Source organism: Plecotus auritus (assembly GCF_963455305.1).
Source record: "Plecotus auritus genome assembly, chromosome: 12".
NCBI classification, from domain to species: Eukaryota; Metazoa; Chordata; class Mammalia; order Chiroptera; family Vespertilionidae; genus Plecotus; species Plecotus auritus.
The window spans coordinates 39,841,266-39,860,602 of NC_137778.1; the positions used below are offsets into that span (position 1 = coordinate 39,841,266).

The 19,337-nt window shown below is 38.3% G+C and overlaps 1 protein-coding gene across 3 annotated transcripts in view; it reads left to right on the forward strand.

Annotated features, from left to right (window-relative positions):
- The window catches only part of WDR47 (WD repeat domain 47), a 36,810-nt gene extending 19,516 nt beyond the window's left edge, over positions 1 to 17,294 (forward strand). The window contains exons 7-15 of one of the 3 annotated variants that reach the window (XM_080647690.1): positions 837 to 1,015; positions 3,871 to 4,131; positions 6,611 to 6,686; positions 8,410 to 8,567; positions 9,183 to 9,352; positions 10,363 to 10,533; positions 11,388 to 11,519; positions 14,170 to 14,388; positions 15,955 to 17,294. In XM_080647690.1, coding sequence (XP_080503816.1) covers positions 837 to 1,015; positions 3,871 to 4,131; positions 6,611 to 6,686; positions 8,410 to 8,567; positions 9,183 to 9,352; positions 10,363 to 10,533; positions 11,388 to 11,519; positions 14,170 to 14,388; positions 15,955 to 16,097 — 1,509 coding nt within the window. In that variant the 3' untranslated portion in view covers positions 16,098 to 17,294. The remainder of the gene's footprint in view (positions 1 to 836; positions 1,016 to 3,870; positions 4,132 to 6,610; positions 6,687 to 8,409; positions 8,568 to 9,182; positions 9,353 to 10,362; positions 10,534 to 11,387; positions 11,520 to 14,169; positions 14,389 to 15,954) is intronic. The other 2 variants (XM_080647688.1, XM_080647689.1) reach the window with 2 other exon arrangements.
- The last annotated feature ends 2,043 nt before the right edge of the window (positions 17,295 to 19,337 follow it).

Sequence of the window (19,337 nt, forward strand, 5' to 3'; positions counted from 1 at the left end):
TCCTCAGGATAAACCGTATGATGGGACACAAAACAAAGTTCAATAAATTTAAAAAGGTTGAAATCATGCAAAGTATCTTCTCTGACCACAATGCAATGAAGCTAGAAATTAATAACAGAAGGAAAATTCACAAATTTGTCAAAATGCAATAACACTCTTAACCAGTGGGTCAAAGAAGAAAGCACAAGGGAAATTAGAATACCAAAACATACTAGTACCATAGTGCCGATAATGGAATTCAGTAAATATTTAAGTCCTGTGAGTGAGTGCTATACAGTTCTTTTAGAGGAGTGAAGTAGGAATGCTGAGACTGCTAAGTTGAACACCCATTTATCCCATATGAAACCTGAACTGAAGTATTGTTTTTGAGGGAAATTTTGTAAGTTTCTCTCTAGAGTAACTTATTAAACAATTTACTTGCTTAAATTAAGTATATTGGACAAGGTTAATATTGTGTTTATTGGATATTAACGCAATCCCTCAGTAACTTTTTTTCAAGTAATGTAGGTAGAGTCTTATTAGTCTTTATCTACTTTCACATTCTCTAACCATGTTCCCCTTGTGACCACTATAATTTGTATTTTTATCTTGGGTTAGTTAAGGATCCAGGATGGCCATTCATTTTGGTCAGTCTCTTGCTGTGGAAACAGCAGCTGACCAATCTACTTGACTGTTAAGACTCATGGATGCTATTTTTCAAAGTGCAATATATTTAGTGTTTTCTAATTGTTAAATATAGCTAATTGTATATTTTATTCAGCATTACAGAAGTTACTTTTGAGTAGGAACATATTCAATCACAGTCTGCTCAAATATATTTTTCTAAAATTTTAAAGCTTCGAGACTCAACAGAACAATTTCAAGAATATTACAGGCAAAGATTACGCTATCAACAGCATTTAGAACAGAAGGAGCAACAGCGACAGATATACCAGCAGATGCTGCTTGAAGGAGGTGTCAATCAGGAGGATGGGCCTGACCAGCAGCAGAACCTCACCGAGCAGTTCCTTAATAGGTTGGTCTTTCAGTCCTTTTTTTACACATGAGGAATTATTTCAGAGAAGTGTTTATTTTCCATGTAGGGTTTGGAACGTTAAGGTTTTTTAAGTGTTTCGAGTAATGTGGAGTTACAGATCTTCAGACTCATCATTCTGAGGACATATCTAGTTGTGCCCTTCTCTTTAAAGTCCTTTCACATCTAAGCAGCCAGAGCCCCCGAGTGTGTGGTTCAGCAGACAGGCTGGAAGCAGACTGCCAGGTGCATCCTGGGTAGCTGAGGACCGAGGGGAGGTTACTTAGCTTCTTTTTGCTTGTGTTCTCATCTACTTCACAGGTTGCCATGAAGATTAGATGTGTTCACATATGTAAAGTGCTTAGAACAGTACTGTCATACACAGTAAGCACTATATAAAGTGCGAGCTGTTGTTTTTATTGTTATTTTGAGTGCTTACACGTACAGATTCTTTTTAATTCAGTGTTTTCAAATGATTCTTATAATTTCTGCCAAGAGTATGAACTTATATTATTTTTAATTATAGGAGATATATATAAAACATGTTTTAAAATTAATAAACCAGAATATGTATATTTAAATGAGCGAAGGTTGTTGGCAGGTTAAATGAATTAATGTATAGACACTTACTTAGACTAATTCCCGGCAAATAGGAAGTGTGCCATAATTGTTGGCTATCATCAGGATTATGATTAGGCAGTACAGTGGTGACTGCCAGTTCTTTCCTTGGCCCAATAATATTGGAAGTTATCTGCTTGACACTCTGAGGTTTGTGCAAGTCAGCGAGCCTGAAATTGATCCTGTTTTCAAACCTTCACACAAGGAATGTTTATAATGGTAGCCTAGAGTCTAAGTAGGCCTCCGAAATTCAATTTGAGGATTGTTTTCTTATCACCTCTGATCAAGTCAGTGGCTCTCAGAATTATCCTAATTTGATGAATTGCCACTTCTGGTTCTTGGATGTCCTCTTCATATTCATAAAAATTATGGTTGCAATTTGACTTCCAGACCATTTCATTTTCAGTGAAAGCAGATATTTAGATTGTCTGAAGATGAAGTGGCAAGGTGACCCCAGTAGTCATAGGGAGTACTTCCTTAGAAAAACAGTTAAACTATTCAAAATGGCCTTTCCTTCCTTTAAAGACAATTATAAATATAATTAAAATTATTTCTTATAATTTAGATGTAGTATAGAATATATTTATTGTTTAAAAGCTATTCTCAATTTCTTTAGAGGTCAGAATTTAAAATTACATTAAAAGGTATGTTAAAAAAAAATCCATAGGATAACCAGTTCTATTATAAGTATGATGTTTATCCTAAGCTTTTGTAAATTAGCTTTACATAAATTCTCTGTTGTTCTCTTAACCTTTTCTTACCTACTCTGTTTTCTAACCCTTTAATGTAATACTTTCATTCAATTTTTTTCTGGGTCCTTAGTTTTATATATCTGAGCCTGTACTGGGATTTTAAAGTACCTGTCTAATATCAAGGACAAATCGAATAGAGATAGAATCTACGAATTAAAATATGCGTTTTCCTCTTAATGTTTTATTCTTCCAAATCATTCTCGCAACAGAGTTGTTTCCATATTTAAATTTTGCTTCTTCCTTCCAAGAGGTTTGGAAAAAGAAAGAGAAAGAGTTATGTTATATAATAGATCTTAATGAAAAAATCAGCCAAAGCATGATAGGATTTTTATTAACAGTACTCTATCATTATTTTATACCTTTTGATATTTTGTTTCTATTAATACTAATAATTGGCACCACTGATTTGGCACTTATTAGAGGCATGTTCTACTCCTCCCCCAACCTCTCCACTTAAATTTTTATTTTTTAAATCCTCATCCAAGGATATGTTTTTATTGAGTTTTAGAGAGAGAGGAAGGGAGAGAGAGAGAAACCTCAATGTGAGAGAGATTCATCCATCGGCTCCTGTATGTGCCCCTACCAGGAATCAAGCCAGCAGCCTTTTGATGTACAGGACTGTGCTCCAACACACTAAGCCACATGACCAAGGCCAGTCTCTCCACTTTTAGAGACTCAAAGTGATATGTTAGCATTGTCAGCTCTTTATACTGAGCATTTTCTAAATTTATTTGACCCCAGACTTTTTTTTAATGGGGAACATTTCATAGGATTAGTTTCATAGAATATTTGGGAAATGCTGCCTAGTTAAATTTTTTTAACCGATAAATATTTAGTAATGGCTACCAATTCCTATAATATTCAACTGCTGTTTTAAAGTCTTGTTGAAGCCTTACACATACACGTGCACACACACACACAGTAATGTTAGAAAGTCCAATGAATCACCCCTTGTGCAGTCCTCTCATAGTGAATCTAGGCTGGAGAAAAGGATGCTGGGCCAGTTGTGGGTCTAAATCTTAAGAAAGCCTGGCAGCTTCCTTTTTGTGCCCTCACAGTCTCTGAGTCCAACATAAGGAGTCAGGTTTTCCTAATGCAGAGACTTGTGGTGTGGGAAAACCCTGAGGCTGACTTGTTTTGCTCCCTGGTTTATCTCCCTAGTACCTGGATCAAAGTCTAGCAAGTAGTCTTTGTAGAATGAATGAATGTGTGACAAATAGGGTTGACACTTGACTTTGTCCCATCCTGGCCTGCTCTAGTCATTTATTTCCTTGTTGACCGGAGATTACTAGACAGAGGAAATGAAAATGGCTTGTGTTTTATTGGCGATAAATTTTGGAAGTGGTGATATTTTTATTGACTTCTTTGTGAAATTAAGTTTAAAATTGAAAATTAAACCAAAGTTATACCAGAGAAGAAATAGATAATCTTCTATATGTTAGGAATGTTAGTTTATATTTTAATATACTTATGTTTTTTATCTTATAGGTCCATTCAAAAGCTTGGTGAATTAAATATTGGAATGGATAGCCTTGGTAGTGAGGTATCCACACTCAACCAGCAATGTAATGGGAGCAAAGGCAATGGATCTAATAATTCTTCTATCATTAGTTTTTCTACACCACCCCAGGATTCTAGCCAGAGATTAACACATGATGCTTCCAATATTTACACAAGCACTCCTCGTAATCCGGGATCCACAAATCACATACCTTTTCCTGAGGAACCTTCTTCTTGTGGAAACCAAGTGTAAGTGCTTTACTTCGTAAAATCTGGAAATATTAACTTCTAATAGAAGAAAAGAAATTCAAACTTCTTTTTGGAGCCTCACAATAACAGTTTTTGGAGCTCATTTACTTACCAAATTTTTTTCTAATCTACCTTCATTTATATATTCTCTTCTACTAACTTGTCTCTTAAGAGACTATATTCCCCTGTTTTTCTTTTTGCTTTCTTATCACACCAGGACAGTTCTATTTTTTTGTAAGCCATCTTATTCAGAGATGATAGTTTTAGCCTTTATCTTCTCCCTGATTTTTCTTTCTTTCTTTCTTTCTTTTTTTTTTTTTTTTTTTTTTTTGCCATTGGTGTCTTTCAACAAATAATCTGATTCACAGACTTCAAGGGCACAAAGAAGGTGTTTTATAACATGGTGGAATGATTGTGTGAGACAGTCTTGGTAGCTCTAGTCCCTTCACCGCTGAAGACTTCTTGCATATCTGTGTTTTCACTAGTCTTTTGTCTTGCTGTCATAAGTGAACAAGTTTTAAGGTATGCACTGGGAAAAAGTTAAGGAAACTTCTTCATTTATTCTTAACATTAAACACCTTTGAGAGTGGTTCATTTGAAAATGCGTAACTTGCTTTTGCATTTGGATGTTTACATATTTAGTATAAAAAACGCTGGTTTTATACTAGAGCATAAGTTTATCTAATGTATGCTTCTTTATTATAGTTCCTGTACCACTTGTATATCCCCAAAAGTAGAACTCAAATTTTAAAATTTAATTTTTATCAAAGTAATACACATACATACATGGTTTAAAAAGACAAATAGCACATTTCAGATAATATAAAAGAAAATCCCATTTACTCATCTTTGTCCATGATTTCTACTTCCGGTAGGCTGCCCACTTTCAACCCAGGCAGCTGTTCCTTTTGCTGTATGTCAAAATTTCTGAATAACATGCTTCTGTTATATTTTTATTATCCATCGATTTCCTGCCAATTAGATTTAGCTACTATCCTCCTCACTCACAACACATTCATTTTGTCTACTCCTTTCCCATATATACCCATTTTTGTTTAACTTGGTCTTCAGCGTTAACATTGTAAATGTTATTTACAGCTGGGTCAGGTAGTATAATGGATTACATTTCCTTTCCATACTGCTCTTCGTTTTCCATGGGACAGGAAGTGCCTCCATTTTGGTGTGCATGTGATGTGTGCACATGCTTAGTTTTCTTAGTACCTATCCCTAAACCATCTGCAGATGCTTTGACAGGACTGCAAAATTATAAAACCTCTCTTCCTACAGTAAAAACTGCCAGGTACTTCCTCCTTTTCATTTTCCCTCCTTAGAGACATCCCTCTGGGATCACTCCTGCTTGATTTTATGTTCCTTGTTTCTAGGCCATTGTATTCTGTCCTAGAGAATCCTGGGACTTACCTTCATTATCCTCCTGGGAATTTCCTTCCCCTGTTCTTTCTATTGGGTCCCCCATTTTCAGGATTCATGTAGTTTCAGGAAAAGAGTTTCATCAGAAGTGAAGTTTCTGAGACCTGGAATGTCTACATAGTTCACATTTGATTTGTTAGCATAGCTGAGTATAGAATTCTAGGATGGAAATCATTCCTCAGAGTTTCAAAGGCATTGCTACATTTCCGAGTTCTTGTCAAGAAGTCTGATGCCATTTTGACCTGATCCTTTAAATGAGGCCTGCTGATTTTTCCACCCTGGATTTTTTTTTTTTTCTGCTACCATATTTTTATTTTCTAAGCTCTTTCTTATTCTCTAATTTTCCTTAAATTTTTAAAGATCTTTTCCTTGTTTCCTGGATTCTTATTTCCTCTTATATCTCTAAGGATTTTAATTATATCTTTGAAGCATTTGTTTCCTGAATTGCCTTTCTTCTTACAAATTACCTTTCTGCTTGTTTTAGTCTCTGGATTTTATGTAGGAGGCTTTTTTCAAGTGTTTGGGAAACCTTGACTATCTGTAAAAAGTGAGGCATTAAAAAAAGGCTGATTGGGAGGAAGATCTACATCTATGAATGGATCTGTCTACCTGTTGACCTCACAAAGAAATGATTAAGTGGAAACATTGTTTTATGGTGGGGCCCTCAATTGTCAGTTTCTGTTAGTCATTCCTCTTGGGCCAGATAATTTTCCTAAAGAGCAATTTAAGTTCCTGCCTGGGGTAGGATTTAATCATAGCAACCAGGATTCTGGAACTCCGCAGGGGAGAGGTACTTGACGCTTCACAATAAAATTTATTTGTGAACGCTGACTTAATCTCCTTTCCAGAATGGCTCTCAGTCCCTCCTTACGACTATGCTTCCTGTTAGTGAGTCCAGAGCCACTTAATAAATAGCTCCTGAGAGTAACTTTGGGGACAGTGAGGTTCATTTGCCGAAAAAATAAATATTAGAGATCAAATGGACAAATATTTAGTTAAGTTTCTGTTTTGATGTTCAGAGTAAACTTTATTTGAATTTCTACTCACACAGCTCATCAGAACATTTGGTCATTAAGCCTCCTCCTGGAGATTCTTCAGGGAATCTGTCAAGATCAAGAGGGGAAGAGGTAATACTTTGGGGAAGGAGGTTTCATTGTTTTTATATAAACTTGCAAAGTTTGCTAAGGAATTCTCAATTCAAAGAATGGACCATTACTAGAAATAATCATTATTGTTAATGCTAGGATTTATCTCAAGGCAGTTGAGCTTCCACTGGGCTAAGTGAAAAGGTTGCCTCAGAAAGCACATTGGAGAGTATTTATATTAGGGGCCCAATCATGGGCTGTGCACTGCTCTCTGAACCCTATGGTTAATTTATTCAGATACTATTTATATGGCCTTGGGGCTTCTCATCAGTGCAGTTTTTTGCTTTGGAACCAGACATCCTTCCCTAACCAGTCTATTTGTTTTCTATAGTTCACATTTTAACCCCATAGACAAAGTCATGATTTCAGATGCTAATGGGACAAAAACAGCTAACAAAAATGAATAAAATTGACTGGTTTTGTGACAAGCACATAGCAATATTTGTCCCTTGCACAAAGACTTATGCTTGCCTAGTGTTTTCTGTCCTTTTGGTTTTCAAGAAAAGCTAGAAATGTAGATTTTTAGGTGAACTCTATTTTCAAAATGGCAACAAATTTAAAAAGTTTAAAACACACCAGAGAAGAGCAAATAAAATTTATGGCTCTGCCATGTCTGCTGTAAAGCAAACATTAGTAATTATATTACTGTACATAGGTCATTTAATCAGTCATTCCCCTCACTTTCTGTCTTATCTGCCCATGCTATTCGTTTGGCAAACAGTCACATTTCTTGTATATGGATTAATAGAAATTGTAGCATTTCTAGTCAAATAAATTCATATGACTAATATAAGAATGCATTCAGTTACATAAGACAAACATGTGACATATCAGGCTTACCCTCTATTATTGCATGAATACATAAAAGTTTGGGTAGAGAGTGGCATAGTCTCTTCATTGATACAGTCGCTATGGGTCCCAGAGCTTGATGCAAACAGAGCGGAAGTGATTTACCTTTGTGTGTGTACTTGGTGTTCCTACTTCTCAAAGACAGGATTAGGCTGGATTTGTTGACCACATCCAGTCTGAGTCCCTGTTCCAGTCCAGTCAGCCCTGGTCAGGGTAGCAGGGTGCTTCACATGCCACCGATAGCCGGACTTCACAGAGCTTTGACGCAGAGCTGCTCCAACTTGCTTCCTCAGAGCAGGCTGTGGGCAGACAGGCTGACAGTTTGAAATAAAAATGAGGCTCAAATAAAACGTTCTTTTTAAAACCATTTTTATAATTTTAAGAAGGGTTTTTTTTTTACAATTTCAGTTTGAAATATTAAAGTATTCATTGCTGGAGATAATGGCAAACTTTTTTTGTTTTTTACCCTAAGTGCATTTAAGAATAGTCCTTTATATCCTGCTTTTAAAAACACAAATAATGTTCTGTTATTTTTGTAAGAACTATATATGTGTGCTGTATTTTTTCCTTGACAGTTAAAGGCAACTTAATATGGGAATGGTTATTGTTATATTTTGTCATAGTAAGTGAAGAAAAACTTGAATTTCTATAAGCGACCTGAGCTTAGTTTAGCAATGAGTAGCAAAAAATGGAAAAATTGGGGTTAATTGGATTTGCCATTTAAAAGACTATATGATTGTAGATGGTGAACAAAAAGTGAACAATACAGATCAAATGAATTGAAACTGGGATAAAGACGAATTCTTTCAAACTCATTTTTTTCCTAGGATGACTTTCCTATTCATTCTTTCCATAGGACGACAAATCAAAAAAGCAGTTTGTTTGCATTAATACCCTGGAGGACACACAGGCTGTTCGAGCAGTGGCTTTCCATCCAGGTGGTGGTCTGTATGCTGTTGGTTCAAATTCAAAAACTCTGAGAGTGTGCGCCTATCCAGAGGTCATTGACCTAAGGTAAGGATAGACGGCTGGATGTACTGCTGTTCTTGTTTCAGTTTTTAATTGAGCCATATTGGTCCCTTTTGCAGAATTGTCATTCGGTAGTATTTAATTTTTATTTCCTTTCCTTTTGTTAAGTTTTAATTTTAATTTTTTTTAAATATACTTTTATTAATTTCAAAGAGGAAGGGAGAGGGATAGAGAAATAGAAACATCAATGATGAGAGAGAATCATTGGTCAGCTGCCTCCTGCACGCCCCCTACTGGAGATCGAGCCTGCAACCGGGCATGTGCCCTTGCCTGGAATCCAGCCCAGGATCCTTCAGTCTGCAGGTCGACGCTCTATCCACTGTTTTCTATGTGGTCTGAAATAAGAGTTTAGATTAGTATAATAATGGTTTATAATTTTACTTTTGGATTTTAAATGTGCTTTAACTTTATTTCTTCTAAGACTTTGAAAATTGTTATTAACACGTTGTTAGATACTTTTTGTGCTCCCTCCCTCAAGAACAACAGTAATATAGAACTTCATGCTCATTAATTTTAGCAAGCAAGAAATTGAAATACCTTTTTTAAATTTTTTTTTTTTTTTTTTTTTTTTTTTTTTTTTTTTTTTTTTTTTTTTTTTAGTGCGCATGACATCCCTAAGCAGCCGGTGGTACGTTTTAAAAGGAATAAACATCATAAAGGATCCATTTACTGTGTGGCCTGGAGTCCTTGTGGACAGTTATTAGCAACAGGATCAAACGACAAATACGTCAAAGTGTTGCCCTTCAATGCAGAGACTTGTAACGCAACAGGTAGGGCCCAAGTATGGGAGCAGTAGCTCTCCAGTGTATTTTTATCTTTTGCCCATGTTGTAGCTCTCCTACATCGCTCTACTGTCTCTAATAAAAGCTAAGGATATAGCCTTAAGAATTTTTTTACATTCTAATTGCTTGGCTGTTTTCATCTGGCATTAATTTTTATTTTTTTTAAATATATTTTATTGATTTCTTACAGAGAGGAAAGGGAGAGGATAGATAGTTAGAAACATCGATGAGAGAGAAACATCGATCAGTTGCCTCCTGCACACCTCCCACTGGGGATGTGCCTGCAACCCAGGTACATGCCCTTGACCGGAATCGAACCCGGGACCCTTCAGTCCACAGGCCGGCGCTCTATCCATTGAGCCAAACCGGTCAGGGCTGGCATTAATTTTTTTAGTAAGTTCTTACAGGTGGCCAGGTGGTGTCTAATCCCCAGAAAATTATTGTTATCAGAAAAGTAACTTTTAAATAACTACCAGAATTGTATTAATGTACATTTTCTAGAGAGTATCTGTCTTCTCTTTCATTTTCTTTGGAATAAAAATCAAGAAGGTAACTCTCCATATAGCTGTTTTATTTTATTAAAAAAAGTATTTTTTAAAATATTTTTTTTTTATTATTTCAGAGAGGAAGGGAGAGGGAGGGAGAGAGAGAAACATCAATGATGAGAGAGAATCATTGATCAGCTGCCTCCAGCACCAGGGATTGAGCCGGCAACCCAGGCTTGTGCCTTGAACCAAAAATTTAACCGGTAACCTTTTGGTGCACAGGACACGCCCAACCCACTAAGCCACTCCGGCCAGGGCTGAACCAGTATTTGGATTTCTTGAAGTTCTTTGCTCAGTAAAGTGAAGTTGATTATAATATCAACCCCTAAGTGCAAACGTAGACCATACCACTCTGCCATTATTCTTGGTCAGCCTTGAGGCAGCTTTGTGATCTCAAATTGTCACAGTGAGTTGAGCAGCATCTTTTTGTTTTAATTCTTACTGCTGTTTCAGGACCAGATCTGGAGTTCAGTATGCATGATGGGACAATTAGAGACTTGGCATTTATGGAAGGCCCGGAAAGTGGCGGAGCTATTTTGATAAGTGCTGGAGCAGGGGATTGTAACATTTACACAACCGATTGTCAGCGAGGACAGGGCCTGCATGCTCTGAGTGGACATACCGGTATGTGATACCAGTCTCAGATGCTCCTTTTCTTCTGTTCAACCCATCTGTTCCCACTTCCCCCTGCATTTCATTAATGGGGCATATTTCATCAGAACAGATTTCTCCAAGACAGGACATTTTTCTTTCAAAAAGTTAAATTGTGAACACAATAATGATAGCTAATAGTTCCCTGTGTGTTAAATACTTTACTTGTACACATAATTCCTTCATTTAACCCTCACAACAATCTTATGAGGCAGGAAGTTTTAACTCTGTCTTAGACATGAAAAGGCAATGACTTGCCCAATCTTACAGCTAAATGTGCGGAACTGAAATATGACCCCAGGTCTGTCTCTTCCAAAGCTGGTGATCTAACCCCACAGTCCTGTGCTTCCTCTGGAAAATTTGCCATAATTTCAAATACAAAATCTTTTTTTTTTTTTTAAAGAGAGAGAGGAAGGGGAAGAGAGAGAAAAAAACCACTAAACACTGACTCATTCCACTTATGCATTCATTGGTTGATCCTGCGTGTGCCCTGCCCAAGGACTGAACCCACAGCCTTGGTGCAGCAGGACAATGCTCTCCAACTGAGCGAGCTACCCGGCCAGGGCCCAAATGAAATTATTTTTAGTACTGATTATGATATCCTAAAATACTGAATAACCAAAAAGGATTAAGCTTATTCAATATGGGTTTGATGTGCATTTTACAGAGTTTTAATAGATACAGCCAATATATATGGAAAGTCTCTACCACTTTGTATATTTGATTAAGCAGACCATCACGTGCCCAGTAATAAGGAGTACTTAGCTCTGAACGTGTTATAGCAAAGTGCTGTTCCACAGTATAACTGAGTACATGATCTTTTCTAGGACATATTTTAGCACTTTATACTTGGAGTGGCTGGATGATTGCATCTGGTTCCCAAGATAAGACTGTTAGATTCTGGGATCTTCGAGTACCAAGCTGTGTTCGTGTTGTTGGTACAACATTACATGGAACTGGTAGGTTTTTCTGGAATTTATATGAATTTCTATGAGAAAGACACTATAAATTGCACTGTATACTTTATCTCCTCTGCAATATACATGTTAAAAAAAGGAATAGGAGCAAATGAAGACTTTTAAAAAATATATCCTGTTTTCTATGGGGTCTGAAATAAGAGTTTAGATTAGTATAATAATGGTTTATAATTTTACTTTTGGACTTTAAGTATGCTTTAACTCTATTTCTTCTAAGACTTTGAGAGCTGTTATTCACATGTTGTTCGATACTTTTTTGCTCCCTCCCTCAAGAACAACGGATAAACCACCATCCCTCAACTTCACTGCTGCAAGAGCTGCCTTCCTCTGCTCTGCACTTGCATGTGCGCCCTCCAGCCTGGTCCACACAGCAACCACAGCACATCACACCTTCCTCACAACACTTCACGGCTCCTCATCGCTCTTAGGTTACCGTGCCTGTGAGACCCTGCTTGGCCGGGCATCGTGGGCCCTTCTAGTCTGAGCTCCCATCACTTGCACCTTTCCTTCCAGTGCTGGCTGTGCCACTCCTCCTTCCTGCAGTGAATCCACCTGCTGTTTCCTTGGCCTGACGTGTCCTTCCACGTGTCTTCTCACCGTCGGGTCCTTCCCCTCTGTAGGTCTTAGCTTCGATGACACCTTGCCAGAGAGGCCTTCTTGGGACATCATCGTTCTTTTCTCTCACTGAACTCCATTTATTCCCTTCACAGCTCTTACCACTATTTAAAATTATATATTTGTTTATTGCTAGTCTCCGCCAATAGATTTTAAGTTTCACAACGGCAACAATTATATCTATTGTAGTTCCCTGAGTAGATTTAGCACCTACCCTAGTACATGGTCCAGGGGAGTCGTGACCTAATTACTCTTTTGAGTAAATGAACCTGGATTTCTTCTGGCAGCATGAACTTTGCAAGCATAAAAACTAAACTCACTGTGTTTCCCCTGCAACACAGCTCTTTCCCCCATTTTCCCTGTTTTTGGATGTCGCTTCCCTTATTTCCTCATGCAACCAGATTTGAACTCCAGGACTCATTTTCACTCCTTTCATTGCCCTCATCCAAGCAGTTAATTGCCAAGTCTGTGGATTCTTTACTCATATATTTTCTGAAGTCTGTCTTTCCTCGTGCAGGCCCTTATTCATCTATTACTCTATTATTTATCTTGTCTTCCACTGCTGTCGCTTCTACAGTCTGTCTGTCTTAATTTGATGCATAGTCACATAGGTTACTCTCCCAGAAGTCCTGCTTTCTCTTTCTTAGAAAGGTGCAGTGATGACTCACTGTGCACAGGAACAGTTCACACCCTGCACTGTGACGTTCGCGACACTCAGTGGTGTGTCCTAACCTGCCTGTTACGTCTCAGCTCCAAGCTCCTTTTATGTTAACTTGTTAAGCCAAGTCACTCAGGCCAAAATGAGCTTCCTACCCTTAAACATGTTTATACTTTCTCTATAAAGCTTTTCTTACTAATTCTTCATGACCATAATAGCTCTCTTCACTTCTCTATCAAAATTTCAAACAATGACCCTAGACGGGTTGGCTCAGTGAATAGAGCATCAGCCCGAGGACTGAAGGGTCCTGGGTTTGATTCCGGTCAAGGGCACATATCTTGGTTGTGGAAGGCAACCAATTGATGTGTCTCTCTCACATCGATGTTTCTTTCTCTCTGTCTCTCCCCCTCCCTTCCACTTTCTCTAAAAATCAATGGAAAAATATCCTTGGTTGAGGATTAACAAAACAAAACAGAAATTTCAAGCAGTGGATATTTTTAATTGCATGTGTATAATACATATAAGCACACATTCTCTCTTTCTCTCTCCCCCCTCCCCCTCCCCCTTCCTCTCCTTCTCCTTCTCCTTCTCCTTCTCCCTCTCTCTCTCTGTCTCTCTTGTACCGTTTATTATTTTTCAAGATCTAACTTATATGCCTTTTTCTGTGAAGCCTTCCCAGGCCACTTTGGTCTAGAGCAGTGTTCTTCAACCTTTTTGTCATTATTTCCCCTGCTAAGGAGAAAAACTAAATTAATATTTTTCCTAACAAGAGAAATTAAATACTAAGGAATGAGATTCTGTTGGGTGGGGCTGAGCTTTGAAGGCTATAAGCCATAGCTGATGGTTAGTGCTATTTCATCCCCTGCGAATCGTTTTGCACCCCCTTGGGAGCATTATTGCCCCATTGGAGATGCCTGGTCTAGAGCTAGGGCTCCCGCCTGTTGGCAATTAGTCCTGTGTTGCTTAGAGACATTTTCTGCACTGTGCCCTAAAACGTATTTTGTTATTTAATTTCTTGTTCTCCCAACTGGACTGTAAGCTGGCACAGGACTATTTCTGGACACTTACCCAGCATTAGGGAAAGTAGCTCATCTATTGCACAGTAGGCAATGCTGTCCCAGGGGTTCTCCCAGATGACAAAAGGATGGACTGTCTCATTTCTCACAGAATCTGGCTCCATACCTTGCCCCTAAAAAGGACGCAGTTGTTTATTGGCTGTTCGTTGGTATTTCTCCATAACTGAGCAGTGTGGCAGGCTCATTACATTTTTAGTTTGTGGCTCAGTGAATATAATTAGTTGTTGCAGTTTAGCTCTATTGATTTTTCCACATTGAACCTCCCATTCCTCCCGCCATCCAGGCAGCGCAGTGGCATCCGTAGCTGTGGATCCCAGCGGCCGTCTCTTAGCCACAGGACAAGAAGATTCTAGCTGCATGTTGTACGACATCAGAGGAGGAAGGATGGTGCAAAGTTACCACCCTCATTCCAGCGACGTGCGCTCTGTTCGATTCTCTCCTGGAGCTCACTACTTGCTAACAGGATCCTACGACATGAAAATCAAGGTGACAGACCTACAAGGTGATGCAGATGGACCTTTTTCCTTTCTATAGTCTCTCCTGTTCTATTTGGGATCTGCCTTTTTGGTTAATCTGGTGGGATTGACCCCAAAACATTTTCAGCTTTTAGTTTAATAGTATTTACTGAGCAAATTACTGGTATTGTATTGAGATGGATTATAGCAAATTATTAAAGTTATGTATTCTTTGCTTCTGTTTTTTAAAACTTAGTGTGTAATCTGTGTAACTATGTCTTCATAACGTAGTTTTATTGTTAAACTATATTTTAAGAAAATCTGTGTAACAACTAGGGACAGAGAGATGAGTAAGACATGTAACTTTCTTTTGATGGAGCTCACATTTTAGACATCAGTAAAAAGTAACGCAAATGATGTAATTTGGATATTGGTAAGTGCTATTAAAACTTTAGCAAGGGAGGAGAGAGAGAGACTGGGGTGCTAGGGAACGCTGGCTTTGGTAGGATAGAGTGGGTCTCCCCGGGGAAGTGCCGTTTGTGTAGAGACCCGATGATGAGAAGGAACAAGCCATGCCAGGACCCGAGGGAAGACCACAGCGAGTGCAGTGTTTGTGGAGGCAGGGATGAGATGAGTTTGGCATGTTGGTGACACTGCAAGAAGCCAGTGTGGCTGGGGAACCCAGAGAGAGAGGGGGAAGACGTAGGTGGGTTTTATAAGCATTTTTTAAAAAACATAACGGAGTCCTGTGGAAGACTTAAAACAGGGAGTGATACGATCTAAATTACATTTTTAAAAGATGATTTGAGTTCTGTAGGGAGGAGGATTATAAGTATAAATATCAGTGAGGAGCCTGTTGGAACCATTCAGGTGAGATATGATGGTGGCTTGGACTAGGGTGGTAGAGGCGGAGGTGGCAAGAAGTGACAATTTGGGATATACTTTAATTTGTTTGGATTCAGTTTGAAAGTGAGGGAAAAAGGAATCAGGCTGATCCCTAGGTTTTTGGCATGAGCAACAAGATGGTGCCATTAATTGACGTGGGGTCAAGACAGGTGGGGCAGGAACAGGTTTAGGCAAGAAAATAAAGAGTTTGCTTTAAACAGGTCAAGTTTAAGATGACTGTCAGGCAACCGAGTGAGATGTCAAATGGCTCTTTGGATACTAGTCTGGAGCTCAGGTGAGAAGTCAAGGTTGGAGATGAAATATATGTGACTCATATTAATGGTCATGGTGCCATGACACTGGATGAGATTTCCTAGGAAACGAGGGATAAAGGGAACAAGAAATCTGAAGGCTGACGCCTGAGATTTACCAAACTTTAAATGAGGAAGAGAAGGGAAGCCCACAGAGGAGACCGAGATGTGGTGGCACCAAGGTCAGGAGGAAGTGACCTTGAGTTTCCAGGAGCCAGTGGCAGCTGTGTGCATGTTACCAAATACTACTAACAATTACATATCCAGCAATCTAGCTCTGTTTAAATTTTTCAATATATTGTATTAATATAGTTTAGGATTTTTATACTGTAATGTCCTAAAGTAACAGGAAGTCTGTGAAATCTAAACATACTTATTTGTATTGTCAGTCAATATCTCTTCTCTTTTTTAATTTAGGAGACCTCACTAAACAGCTTCCCATCATGGTGGTGGGGGAGCACAAGGATAAAGTGATTCAGTGCAGATGGCACACCCAGGATCTGTCCTTCCTGTCGTCCTCTGCAGACAGAACTGTCACCCTCTGGACGTACCGTGGATAGAGCACACCCAGTGTCGTCTGGGCCGTGAGAGCGCGGGGCTGAAGACTACTGATTGTGACAATTCCAGATTGAAGAACATGGACTGACCAGGATAGTGGCTTGGCCTGAGGAGGCCCTTTGACCTTGTACCCCTTGGTAGGAGCTGTTGGGCGTGTGTTCTGCAGTGCTTTCGGTCTTCCACGTGAGCGCGTGCTGCTGTGACCTGCTGTGTGTCGTCTTGTTGCCAAAGTCTGCGGAACAGCTCTGTGTTGTCAGTGTGCACTCCAGTCAAGGTGGACGGCGTGTTTACGGTTTAGTATTAAAGCATTCCTTGGTCTTTGCCGGAATAACAGTTTTATATACACATGAAATGGAAGTGTACTTTAAGCATATTATTACATGTAATGCAACCAAGTCCTACACAGATTAAACATAGGTGTTCAGAAGTTATTTTGTTTTTCTCACGATCCCGTGATATTGTATCACTTGCCAGCTAGAGGTCAGAATTTTATGTCTCTTGAAAGTTACATGGTTGTTTTCACTGAAGGTCATTCTTGAGTTTAAAGATGGAGGGAAACTGCTTCTTAGATCATCATGTGGTATAGGCCTTTTCTTTCTTCTTAACCCAGGGATATACTTACTATTTTGTCACATTATTTTGTTTCATGCTTAAAAGGTAAATGTGTTTGCTTCAGAAACTTGTTAATTTCAACTTTTTGAATGCAACAAGTTACCTCCCTTCCAATCTGTACTGTAGGGCAGAGCAGCGGCGGGTGTGACACAGCACTTGACGGTACAGTCAATTTACTGGCCAGCATTTTCCTCTAAAAAATGAAAACTTTGCCATAGACTATAGCATGGCTTGAAATGCTATGTCTGCATGATAACGTAAAGATGGAAATTTTAAACTTTGCACTCCAAAAGCTTATTTGGGTTTTTTCTTGCACTGTTTTGTGTAATGCAGAATAATGATTTTATTTCTACGGTAACGTAGATCCTAACACGTATCTTTATTTTCATATTGTACAGTAATTTTACTTTAAATTATTAAATAGGCTATTTTATTTATTTTAAATGCAGTTGAGTTGGTTCTAATTATTGAATTGTCTGTGCACTGTATGTAGCAAGCATTTTTAAACTATTGTATACAAGTGGAAAGGGTATTAGAAGTGTAACTGTGCTATTATTTCAATAAAGACCTCTTGACACCTAAAACTATTCCTGTTTCTCAGTGTCTGTGGCTTTTAATTTAAAGGGTTATTTTCTCCAGTTTACTTGGAGGTAGTGTGTTCCAATGGATGAGCAGTCAATTTCTTAAGTTTCTAAAGTTCTTTCACTGATTTACTTTTTAACCCTTCACAACTGTGTAACTTTTGTGTCTTCTACCTCTTTAATTCAAGATCTAGAGAACTTCCTATCAATATATTCTGAAAGTTGGTTAATACAAACCTGGTGAAATGTATAAATTCTAAGTTAGACTACAAATGAAGTGAGTGCTCTTAGAAAGAAATGAAATCTAACTAGCTTGTGGATATTCAGTAGGTACCCAATTTTGATATCTCTTAGGCATGCACAAGGGAACTCCACTAAAAATAGGCTACAGTCTCTTCTTTAGTTTACTTTCATGCTTAATTTTACACATTTTAGATATAGGAGGTCATTAGTGTTAAATTTAAAACTAGGAAAAATAGGGTTTTTTAAGCAGGTTTTTCTTTTAATATAAACTAGCTCAACTTTATGGTAAAAATGTTCATAAAATTTTGGATCCCACATTCATCATTATCAAGGAGTAGGCTGTAAGATCCTTCTATATGTGGGATATGGAACCTGTTTTGCGGTGTATTAGATAATAAGCACTAGAAGTTGTATTATTGCAATAAATATTTGGTTACATATGTCCTTCCTGTGCCTCCACCCTGTCTTCTGCATGGAGGTGAATAGATTTGGTTCATGTGAAAGGAAGAGAAAATAAGAGAACTTGAAGTATCTACATTCTATGGACCTCTCTCAGTGAGGAGTGCAGAAATTAACTCCTTGGTAAAAGCTTCAGAGGTCTGATTCAAATTTTATGTTTTAAATGTTTAACTATTTTTTAATTGTAATAAGCTAAAGGATACAATCAACAGAGTGAAAAGTCAACCCATGAAATTGGAGAAAATATTTGCAAATCATGTATCTGATAAAGGGTTAATAATCAGAATAAAGAATTCCTATACCTCAATGTCAATCCCCTTCCCCCAAACAACCTGATTTAAAAAATGGCCGAAGGGCCCAGCTGGTGTGGCTCAGTGGGTGAGCGTTGACCCATGAACCAAGAGGTCCCCAGTTCCATTTTTGGTCAGGGTACATGCTTGGGTTGCAGGCTCCATCCCCTGTAGTGTGGCGGGGGAAGGTGCAGGAGATGGTGGATCCGATCGATGGTGGATTCTCTCTCAGATGTTTCTATCTCTCTTCCTTCCCCACTCTGTCTCTATTTTAAACTTATTTTTTCTTCCCTTCTCAATAAGAACACTTAAAAAAGAAAATAATGTTCTTAAAAAAATGGACAAAGGACTTGAATAGACATTTCTCTAAAGAAGACAAACAAATGGCTAATAATAAGCTCATGAAAGGATGCTTAACACCACTAATCATTAGGGAAATGCAAATGAAATCATGAGACACCACCTCCCACCCATTAGGGTGGCCACTATAAAGTGTTGGCAGGGATGTGGGGCAATTGGAACTCTTGTGCACTCTTGGTGAGAATGTAAAATGGTGCAGCCACTGTGGAAAACAGTATGGTGGTCCTCAAAAAAATTAAAAATAGAACTACATATGAGTCAGCATCCCCACTTCTGGGTATATACCAAAAAGAATTGAAAGCAGGGGCTTGAAGAGATATTTGTACACTCCTGTTCATAGCAGCACTACTCAAAACAGCCAAAAGGTGCAGGCAACCCAAGAGTACATCAACAGATAAATGGATAACCTTTGGTATACAACACAATGGAATATTCAGCCGTAAAAACGGAAGATTTTGACACGTTACAACATAGATGATCCCTGAGAATATTATGCTACGTGAAATAAGCCAGCCACAAAAAGACACCATTGCTTCCACTTAGCTGAGGTTCCTACAGTAGTCAAATTCATAGAGTTACAAAGTGGAATGGTGGTTGCCAGGGGGAAGTGATGAGATGTATAATGGGTCCAGAATTCCAGTTTTGCAGGATGAAAAAGTGAAGGAGATGGGATGGTTGCACAACAATGTGAATTATT